Here is a 10,807-nt window from a genome sequence, read left to right as displayed (position 1 = left end):
AGCCATCATTGGGCCTCAAGTTGTCTCTTGCACAGAGCTGGCCTTAGGTAATCTGAGGCCCAGGGCAAAAATCTAAAGTGTGCCCAAAATAATGTAAACATTAAAATTATAATTTTTTATCAAGTAATTTATTTTATTAAAATTATAGCATTCATTGTTTTTACAACATAAGCCTTCCCGTTTGTTATTTTTTGATGATAATAATTTGAGGAAAAATGTCATCGTGTTCATCCATAGGGAATTTGCAGTTAGTTTCTCCCACATGAAACTTTTCTAAAAGTAAATCTGCCATTTTTGCATCATAAACTTTCAATTCATTTTCATTTTCTGCTTATTCTTCCAAATGAATATGAACAATTCATTTGGTAAATCTTCAGATAAATTTTCATGTTTAAACCAAGTAATCCATTACAAAACTCACGTTCTCCCTGCAAAACTGATTAAGACCCAAGAAAAATCATCTTTGTTGTTTATCTGGGTCTGCACCTGAAACCCATCTCAATTCTCAATGAATAAGTTCAATTGGCGATCTTGAATCTGCAAGAATGCCTATATAAAGTGATTATTTGGAAAATAGCAGCAACATAGGAAATAAATAGACAAAGAGAAAGGACTTACAGCTCTGTTTTGGCTTCGTCTCTTCTGTTATGGAGGGGAAATGATAGGAAAGACGAAAGAGAGAGGCAATGGAGAGGAGAGAGGCCGCGGTGTGACTGTGAGTGAGGGATGATAGGTACATATATAAGAAAATTGAGACAACAAGAATCTAAACCCTAATGTGGTCTGGTTTTGTTTTTTTTTTTTTGTTTTTTTTTTTTTGGAATAGGATTAAAAAACAATATATTTGCTAGCATATATGGGTGAGCACGCGCTTTTGGGAAGGGAGGATTAAACAAAAATGCACGCTTGGTTTTTTATTTATTTATTTTATTTGTTTTGTTCTATACGTATATAATATATGGCTTAACTTTATTTTTTTGGTGCCCCTTTCAATTATGGGCCCCGGGCTCAGGCCCCAGTTGCCCTCCCAAGGGCCGGCTCTGCTCTTGCATTGCCCCCATGGCCTTGTTTGATAGGCTGCTCTACTGCAGGAGCTTCTACAATAAGGAGTTTAGAGTGAGTAGTTTATTTGATTTGAGGGGTTTAATCCTATCTTCAAATTATTTGAAATGTTTAAGTTCATTGATTGTGGGAGATTGAACCCCTCAAATAAGCTCATCACTCTAAACTCCTAGTTATAGCCTTTCGACTCTACTGCCTGCTGCGAGCCCAATAAACCCATATGCATGGCCTTGAGATGACAAGAGCCCACTAAAGCCCATACTCCCTTTGATATTTCGACGAGCATGCCTTTGACCATTGACGTTATCTTGGTTAACAATGATCCACCATTGACGTTATCACTCGCTGCCATCGCTTGCTTGCTTTCGCTGCTGCTCTGTGAAGCAAATCCAAAAAAGTTGAGGTAAACCTTGTAGTTTTCTCGGCTCCAAGCCACTGACTTGTGAAAATAAAGCTAAAAGATTTTCGCAGGGGCCAAACATATCATTCAATGTTTCATTTTTGTGTTCTATTTTTTGAGATTTTCTATGATAATTGTGCAGATGAATTTGGCTATCAACCATTGCGGCAGCTACGGAATTAATTCTTTCACAATTTCAAGCTGCAAGGGTGGCCAGAAAAGTAGTCACGGTGAGTAAATTGTGATTCTTTCGTTTTTCATTTTTTGTTTTTGTTTTTGTTTTTTTTATATATAAATTTTTATGTTGGCCTGAAGATTAAACTGTCTCTTATGATTCATCAGAGTGGTATACATGTGGGTGTTACTAATATATAATATTGTAACACAATTGTTTCTCAAATTTCTATCTTCAAGGTAAATATATGGTACCCATCAGAATGCTAAGGGGACCTTCTACTTCTATACCTCAGGATCTTAGCCAAGATTTGGCATCATTGGCCAAGAGTGATACAAGCAGCAGCTTCCCATTTAAGACAGCTGTAAATTCCATGGCAGGTAACAGGCTAACAGCCTTTGTCTTTTGCTTAAAAACCAGTACGTTCTGTTTTCACTGCCTCTTTCTTTCTTTCTTTTCCCCAAAGAAGTAAACTTTCATATCTCTATTCTACAATGAATAGGTGTAACTTCAAAGATTGAGACATATAAGGGGAACTTTTCCGACTCCTTTTATTGTGGATGTATTTAGTTTTGAAAAATTTAAGGAAATCTTCCATGTATAGTTGTGGTTCCGGCAATTGATCATGCCATTTAAATATGATTCACTTGCATATTTAGATAATATACATGTACGTAGTTGCCTTAACAGCTCTCATTTTCTCTCTGTAACTTGTGATTCTCAGTTTATTTAGGGTGATTACATGAACTCTATAAACTTGCTTGTAACTATGATAATTTTTTTATTTATTTATGTTTCAGTGGCAAATTTGGTCTTCGCAGACATGGCAAAGGCTGTAACCACAGGAAATTTTTTGGTGAGAATTTGTTTTGTGTTTAAGTGCTGATGGCTTCTTAACTTTTCAGTAATTAATTTTTTTTCAAAATTCAATTCCATTATGCTATTTAGTCCTTATAGTTTTTGTAGTACTGATGCTTGATGATAATGCTTTAGATTTAGGGTCCAAAAATTAACTATTTGTGCATATGGGTCAAGCTACTTTTAAAATCCAAATTATACTTCTCATATACAATCTCAGGAACTAGAATTCTTTTCCGAGTCAGGAAGGTGCTGTTTCAGTTTATACCTTGGCTGATGGTGGCCCTGGAGAATGGTTTGGAGGTTTCCTATTTTCTGCTGGACAAGAGGCTAATGAGGCTGTTCAAGACCAGTTATCTGCCCTCAGTTTCTCTAGGTTCAGTCCCATATTCTTGTCTTCGTTCACATTTGTATTTTTTATTATTCAGCATCTTGGAATATACACTGCTTCTCATTGCTTATTCGTTTTAACAGTTTGGCAGTTATTTTTGGGGCTGGGCTTGTGACCAGCCTTTCTCCTTGTACTCTTAGCGTTCTGCCACTGACACTAGGTTACATAGGTGAAAATTTATATCTTTTATTTTGTAGCTTTGGGGAGAAATGGGCGAAGGGGGTTGTATTTGGGTGATGACTTTCACTTTTTGGATACATCATGTGTAATGCTGATTTGAATTGATTGAAATCATACAGGAGCATTTGGATCAGGGAAAAGCAAGGCAGAGGTGATAACTTGCTAAACCAGTTCTCTTATTTCCATTGTTCGTCTTTTTTCTGTAAAGTCCTAGGTGTTGTTTATGTGTCAAACTTACCTCAGAAGTATGGGAGGAATTAAATCATTAGTTTTGGCGCTTTGATTATTAATAGTAAAAATTATTTTGAAGCTCTGAATGTATTGGCATTTTAAATATCAAAATGCCAAAAAATAGTTTGGAACAACTTTCACTGGCTTGTGCATTTTTTTTGTTCTTTTCCCATGTTCATTATATTTGAAACAGACTGTTAGTAACATCAGTGTAGTCACTTATCTAAACAAGGCTTCAGTTTTTTCTTGTATGCTTAGTTATCTTAGTATTATGTGGTTCCTTGTATTTTTTTTCATTACGTGCAACTTTTGATTGCTTTTGTAAGCTACTTATGTAGTTATATGATAGGTTCTCTCTCTCTCTCAATGACACATGCATGAGGTTATTGTGCCTTTTTTGGTCAGGTTGTTGGGAATTCAATTGCATTCTCATTAGGATTGGCAACTACACTTGCACTCTTAGGCATAGGAGCCTCATTTGCTGGAAAAGCATATGGACAGACAGGGCAGGGGTTACCTTTGGCTGCTTCAGGTTTAGCTATTGTTATGGGCTTGAATCTCCTTGAGGTATTTATTTATGTTCTAATGTCATTTTCTCCCCAGCGTGTGCTTCTTTTATTTGATAGTATCTATCACCTTTCAATGTTTATCATTTCCATTTTGTGTCTGTGAGATATGCCCCCGAAGTCTGATTGTTTAGTTTAACCTTTTAGAAGACTTTGATTGACTAGTTCTTTCTGATTTAATGTTATTCCTCATTTTTATGCTATCATCTTTTTGGTTGAAATTGTAGGTAATTGAACTACAGCTCCCCTCATTTTTTAACAATTTTGATCCCCGGGCTGCTGCTGCTAATTTCCCATCAAGTAACTACCCACCCTAATTTTTTGAGTTTTTGTGGTTTAGATAAAAGCTGGTTGTCTGAATGATCTTATGAGTTCCAACTTTGATAAACTTTCACATGCTAGGTGTGCAAGCATATCTAGCCGGGCTTACATTTGCTTTAGCTGCCTCACCATGCAGTACGCCAGTGTTGGCCACTCTGCTAGGATATGTAGCTACATCGAAGGTAAACTCAAATTTTTTTTATTCTTAAATTCATTTTGAGCTTTTAGTTTTCTTCTGATTTCTGACAGAAAAAGCTGTTGTTTGACATTTGTGGATGTTGTAATGGCTCTCTCTCTCTCTCTCTCTCTCTCTCTCTCTCTCTCTCTCTCTCTCTCTCTCTCTCTCCCCTTTATTTCTTGCTTATTGATCTCAGTTAATCATCTCCAGTATTTCATATACAGATATTTTTTTGAATCATCCATGTTGTATCATAGCATGCAAACACTCAAAACAGTAGTGGAAAAAAAAGAGCAGAGAATTTACTCAAACTGCATGTGTATCTATGCTTTGGGAGTCATTTATCAAAGTTGATGCTCTGAGTGTTCTTTCCAGCTCAAGTTTTCCCTTTCCCTAATTGGTTTACATAGGCATCGAATAATATTTAATGCAAGAGAACAAATTTTATTACAGAATCCAGTTATAGGAGGCAGCTTACTTTTGACGTACACAACTGGTTATGTTGCTCCTCTACTTCTTGCTGCTTCTTTTGCTGGAGCATTGCAGGTATGTAATCTATCACTTTTTAGTTAGTTGTAAGTTATTCTGTTAGAACAGAACAGCAAGTAAAAGCTTCCACCATATTTCTTTATTATTGTGTGGTTTTCTGCTTGCCTGGACTGGCCTCATATTAAACGATTTCAAGACTTTAACTGTGCTGGTGACTTTAAATCATACTTTTGTACTCATGTCTGTGTATGCGATTGTTTCAAAGTCTTGATTAATTAGAGGAATAATACTAGTCGTACCACATTTCTATACCACATGATGTGGCAGCTGATATGTACATACCACATCAACTAATTAATGTGATTAACACCTTTTTTTTTCTTTATAAAATATACCTCATTGATTTAATTGATGTGGCATATGATATGGATAATGGACAGGCCACATCACGTGGCATAGAAATGTGGGATAAAAATGTGGTAAGTGTAGCATTACTCTAATTAGAGTGAACTCCGCTTTAAAGTTTTTCTTTTTCTTTTTGCTGAGCAAAACCCATATATATGCAGAGCCTACTTTCATTTCGCAAATTTTCGGCATGGATCAACCCTATCAGGTTATACTTAAATCCCTTTCTTTCTCCTTTTCAAACTTCTTAGTACATGTAAGTTCCCCACATGACAGGTTCCTACATGGCTTTCATTAACATGTTTCATTTTGTTGTTTTAACAGCGGTGCACTTCTGTTAGGAGGGGGTGTGTATACTTTCTTGGATAGGCTTTTCCCAGTTACAATGGCAATGTAGGCATTTGCTTAATGACATAAAATCGAACCACATCGAGACGGTACTGTGATATACTTATTTCAATTTCTTTTACTCAGTTTCACATGTACAGAATGTAATAGATCTAAATTAATATCATAGTATGTATTTAATTTGTTCTCTATATAACGCAATGCTTTCTCAAATTGTTTTAGTTATGTGTTAAATCTGAAAAACTAGAGTACAAAATTTGTCGAGTGTGAATATGTGAAAGGACATGAATCCTTGTAAAGCATTCTGATTAGTTAGGGGCAAAATTTTTTACTTCCACTCAAGTTGAGAGGTCAATCGAAACGTTGTTCATCCTCTTGTGCCCTAAATATTTTGGTTCTGAAAAATTAGGCACATCTGTAAAAGGTAAAATGGTTTACCTAATTATAAGAAAGACCCAATTATGTTAACCAACATTAAGGAAAGTATTATAGTTGTCTGTGTTTTCTGTTTTGAGGATTAATATGGTGATGTTTGTGTAAATAAAGAACCATTTTGCTATTGATTTCGTTTTATAACCCTTCACTTTCGTGGACGTGGTTTTGAGTTCGAATTATTCCGTCCCATGCAGAAAAAGAAAGAGGTAATTAATTGACCCAACGTAAAAAAAAAACCAAAAAAAAAAAAAGATGACTTTCCCTAATTGATACAATTACCATCATAGTATATTAGAAATCTTGAAGCAAAAGTCGACATGGAGAACATATAAGGTTTCGAAGCCCTAACTCTCAGTTTGGTAAGGACTTTGAAATGACATCATTTAACAGAAACGAGGTGTCTTCTAAGACAATGGCAATAAGAGGTATCTACGCATGGACGATTTCTGTATAATACGAGTATTAAACGTGAAAATGCTAAATTCTTTATACGGATATTAACTTTTGAAAAGTAAAAACTCAAAAGAAGACAATAGAGACTCAGGTAATGGCCTAATAATGAATAATGTTCTAAACTACTCTTATCGATAAACAAAAATCGAGGCAAAACAATTTTAAAATAAAAATCACAGTAATAGTATAGCCGCTCGGCTATACTATTCATAACAAACTTAAAAACGACCCCAGTAAGCCGAGCAGCTATACACCTGTTTTTATTCAAAAAATCCCGCGTTTAGCCGCCCGGCTATACTATTTATTTAATAAAAAATACAAAAAAAGAAGACCCGCGTATAGCCGCCCTAGTGCCTAGTAGTGCCCACGCGTCCAAAAAACGTATAGCCGTGCGGCTATACTCTTTAAGTACATTATATTTAAAAGGAGTATCACTGAGCGGCTATACTATTTATTAAAAACATCTATAAAAAAGGACCCTTCTAGTTGCATTAGTTCATATATTAATTTGCTAGTGTATTAAACATGAAAAATACGTACGTACATATACAATATGAGTATTAAACGTGAAAATGCTAAATTCTTTATACGGATAATAACTCTGTAAAAGTAAAACATCAAAAAGGGACAATAGAGACTATAGTAATGGATAATACTCTAAACTATGGAAGAAGAAAAATTGGGGGGAAAAACAATTTTTTTTTTTTTTTAAAAAAAATCTCAATATCTATGTAAAGAGTATAGCCGCTTATAAAAATAAATATATTAAAATATAAAAAAATACAAAAAATATAAAAAGACCCCTGTAAAGCCGCGCGGCTACTCTGTTTTTTAAAATCTATAGTATCGCCGAACGGCTATACTATTTATTTAAAAACAAAAACGATCCGCGTAAAGCCGGGCGGCTATACGCTTTTTTTTAAAAAAATCTTACCTGCAGCCGAGCGGCCATACTAGTTTTTTTTTCAAATCTAGAGTATAGCCGCGCGGCTATACGATTTATAATTAAAATAAAAGGAACCGCCTAGCGCAACTTGAACGTGTGAAAACAGTATAGCCGCGCGGCTATACTATTTTTTTTATACAAACCCATAGTATAGCCGCCCGGCTATACTATTTATAATTTAAAAAATTAATTATAATTGCATTAGTTTATACTTTATATATTAATTTGCTAATTTCGATATATATACCTTATAGATTTAAATTTTTTAATATATATTATTATTATTCAATAATATGCAAAAATTGAGCGTAAAATACGAGAATTGTGTGTGTATTATTAAAATTTTTGTAAAAAATCAAGTGTATTAAACATAAAAATACATACGTATGTATATGCGAAACACACAATACATCAACGGTCAGATTCAATGTGCGTGAGCTACGATGCAATAAAGTATAATGCAAGCCCATCCGATCGGTGGATATTGGCTTTAGGGCCACTATATGAGATACTGCCAGAGCCAAATAAATAAGGAGATGTCTTTAGCTCCATGAATCAATCGTTTAGAGCTACAGGGTGATGTGATCTAATAGTTGGAGTCTGGACTGATCTCTTGCAAGTATGACAAGGGACTTAGGTAGACGACAGGCCTTGCAGTCTTAAAATGGATGATTTTCTAGGCAGCCAAATTTCCAACCTTTTTTTTTTCTTTTTGTTTTTCAAGTGGTGAACACTTCACAAATGATATAGCCACAACAAGTGCTTGAAGGTGTGCTTACTTTTTTATTGAGTGCTTATCCGGAAGCAGAAAAAAAAAATTAATAACATTTTTCCAAGGCTTTTGGCCACATCCGCAGGGCCAAACTTCGGCTGGAATTTATTGTGGTTAGCCAGGTTTTGGTCACTTCACCGCCTTTGCAAATTATATATGATATTAACATGATCCTAAAGCTTTCCTGCACATCTCCTCTGTGCCTTGCATTATGAAATTGCTTGGCTGGTTGGTGAAAGGATTAGAGAAGTGCAAGGGAAATGGTTTTAGTTGAACTAAACAAACGGAGGTGAGGAATTTATACCTTTGATGTGGTTATATCGGAACCAGTTGACGCACATTCTTACATCTATGAATGCACTCTCAAACACGTAAACACCACATATTAAATAAAGCGGAAGCTCTTAGAACAAACACGTGATGTGAATCGCTCTAATTCGAACTGATTATCGAAACAAATCTAGTATAGGGAGTCAACTTTTTTACCTGATATTGGTAATTCCCCAATGAACATAAATTCCAAACAACATTCTCAACTCTTTTTCTCGTAACGTATTGAATATTGGCAAGAATTTAAATTAGCTCACTATAAACATCATTTGTGACCCAACAAAAATTGGGTGCACTATCCCTGTATTTTTCACCACCCTTTTATAGGTTTTTTTTTACCCAAAAGAAAACAAAAAAAGAAACCAACCCAATAATAAACATATGGCAATTGCCTATTGCCCGCCGAATGCTCTGTTTGCTTTGTTTAAAATTATAAACAAAAACAGAAAAAAGAAATAAAGAAATAAATAACTGAAACTGAAACTAATGAGCCAATGGAGTCCGGGCTCCACTTCTAATCATCTCCTGGTACTGATTCAAGGACTCCTGCCTCTGCAGCCTCATCTCCTCGTTGAACTTCTTGATGAACGCCTCCACCCGGCGGTTCAAATCGTCCTGACTCAGCGACGGTTCCTTCCTGAGCCGAGCCGACCCGGTCGACGGACTCAGCAGCGATGGCGAGTTAACGGTTGCGCTGCTCCGGTCCGGGAACGTCTCGGACTTGTTCATCTTGGACTTGGGAGGCGTGTTCTGGTCCATACTCCGAACGTGCGTATCCCACGTGTCGGACTTCTTCAGGTGCCTCGTTAACGGCATCGAACGCCCCTCCGTTATCGTCTTCCACGTGCTCTCAAGCGTGTCCTGCCGCTTCGGCTTCGCCACTCCCAACGATTTCCCTCCTGCAATTCCCACAAAACAAAACAAAACAAAAAACTTCACTTATTAATTTACCATTTTGACCTCGTCTTTTAAAATTGCTCTCCTGCCCCCCAATAAGCCGAGGCCAATCTCGACTTTTCGTACTATCAAGCAAATTTGAATTTAAACGATAATAACGAAAATTTAAAAAATAAAAAATACAGGTAGTGCTCCGACCAGTCGGTCTTCTCAGTTCCTTGTTCCTATCCCAAAAATTCAAAAAGTTTTGGACTTAATAGAACGATTAGAAGGAATAATCATACAACATGTCGTACGCAGAGAGAGGGGTACCTTCAGGGCTAGCTCTGGCGGATTTTCTATGACCAAATCTAGAAGAAACGGGAGGTTTCTCGTTCTCGTTCAACCAAAACTCCATAGAGTCTTTCCTCTGCAAACGCGTCCGTACAGGCGTCGACACCCGTACGGCCTCATCGCCGCCGTCCACCGCCTCTCGATCATCGCTCTTCTCCTTCTTCTCATTCTCCGCTGCCTCCGAAATCCTAGCTTCCACCACCACTCCACCGGCCGATTCGTACGAATCTGGAACCTTCGGCAACACATTCGCATCGTAACCGTACTCGTTCAAAACGACGGCGTCGTACGCCGCGTAGTCGGTCCTCACGACTTCTCCGGAGATCTTCACCGGAGTCACTGGCGCAGGGACGGCGATGATCTCCGGTGACGAATCTTCGGGTCTCGGATGGAGCTTGGAGGAGGCGACGATGCTGATGATGATGCAGTTGATGAGGATGTAGAGGTATGGAGGTCTGAGCCAGGAGAGCGCTGAGCTCCAGAGAGAAGGGACTTGGGAGGCGACGATGTCCGAAACTACTGGAGCTGAGAGCTTTAGCGCCACGGCCATGGACACCAAACCGGTGGAGATGAGAACGACCTTGAGAGAGAGTAACCAGGTGTTGCTCGAGCTCATCGGCATTTTTCCGGGGTTTGAGTTTGGAGCTTGGTCGGAATCTTACCTTTTCCGATGAGAGTTTTATTTGGGAGCTGTGAGAAGTGAAGAAGTTAGTGAATGGGTGAAATGGCGAGGAGGGAGCTTATATATAGAGGAGAAGAGGGAGCGGGTTTTGCGATGAAATGCGAGCCGTCGGATGAAGACGTAGTGTGACCGTTTTTGAAGAAGAAAAAATGGTGGGGATAAGAGGTAACGCGTCAGCATGTAATGGGTTTTCTCCACGTGGCATGGGGTTTTTTTGCGTATGGAATAGGGATGGATATCATTGAAATGTTTTTGCAGAAATTTATTGAATTTTAGAATCCATACAAATAAATAATTTTTTAAAATATATAATTAAGTTAAATGAAAGGAAATCATGAATACAAGTTATTTAATG

General features: G+C 37.2%; 2 protein-coding genes and 1 long non-coding RNA gene across 3 annotated transcripts; 1 reads left to right on the top strand and 2 right to left on the bottom strand.

Annotated features, from left to right (window-relative positions):
- LOC109948924 lies at positions 278 to 999 on the bottom strand. The gene is made up of 2 exons (XR_002271373.1): positions 619 to 999; positions 278 to 537 (listed from the first exon to the last, which is right to left on the bottom strand). It is a non-coding gene; the product is annotated as an uncharacterized LOC109948924 (long non-coding RNA).
- Positions 1,352 to 5,847, top strand: LOC18778302 (cytochrome c-type biogenesis ccda-like chloroplastic protein). The gene is made up of 13 exons (XM_020562980.1): positions 1,352 to 1,465; positions 1,605 to 1,692; positions 1,877 to 2,017; positions 2,438 to 2,493; positions 2,741 to 2,871; positions 2,970 to 3,055; positions 3,186 to 3,217; positions 3,703 to 3,864; positions 4,091 to 4,163; positions 4,266 to 4,366; positions 4,816 to 4,908; positions 5,418 to 5,464; positions 5,581 to 5,847. The coding sequence occupies exons 2-13, from the start codon at positions 1,605 to 1,607 to the stop codon at positions 5,651 to 5,653; spliced, it is 1,083 nt and encodes a 360-aa protein (XP_020418569.1). The 5' UTR covers positions 1,352 to 1,465; the 3' UTR covers positions 5,654 to 5,847.
- LOC18778790 lies at positions 8,756 to 10,509 on the bottom strand. Its single transcript, XM_007211439.2, has 2 exons — positions 9,750 to 10,509; positions 8,756 to 9,439 (listed from the first exon to the last, which is right to left on the bottom strand). Exons 1-2 carry the CDS (start codon positions 10,390 to 10,392, stop codon positions 9,024 to 9,026), a joined length of 1,059 nt encoding a protein of 352 aa, XP_007211501.1. The 5' UTR covers positions 10,393 to 10,509; the 3' UTR covers positions 8,756 to 9,023.

The sequence above is a fragment of the Prunus persica genome, chromosome G4, assembly GCF_000346465.2.
Source record: "Prunus persica cultivar Lovell chromosome G4, Prunus_persica_NCBIv2, whole genome shotgun sequence".
NCBI lineage: Eukaryota > Viridiplantae > Streptophyta > Magnoliopsida > Rosales > Rosaceae > Prunus > Prunus persica.
This window is presented reverse-complemented; position numbering and strand designations above follow the sequence as displayed.

What these genes read in the sequence shown, in the direction of transcription:
- LOC18778790 (XM_007211439.2), bottom strand. Translation starts at nt 10,392, where the DNA reads ATGCCGATGAGCTCGAGCAACACCTGGTTACTCTCTCTCAAGGTCGTT. An exon ending in CGCCAGAGCTAGCCCTGAAG is followed by an intron (nt 9,440 to 9,749) that starts GTACCCCTCTCT and finishes TGGGAATTGCAG; the next exon opens with GAGGGAAATCGTTGGGAGTG.
- LOC18778302 (XM_020562980.1), top strand. Translation starts at nt 1,605, where the DNA reads ATGAATTTGGCTATCAACCATTGCGGCAGCTACGGAATTAATTCTTTC. An exon ending in AGCTGTAAATTCCATGGCAG is followed by an intron (nt 2,018 to 2,437) that starts GTAACAGGCTAA and finishes TTTATGTTTCAG; the next exon opens with TGGCAAATTTGGTCTTCGCA. An exon ending in TGGGCTTGAATCTCCTTGAG is followed by an intron (nt 3,865 to 4,090) that starts GTATTTATTTAT and finishes TTGAAATTGTAG; the next exon opens with GTAATTGAACTACAGCTCCC.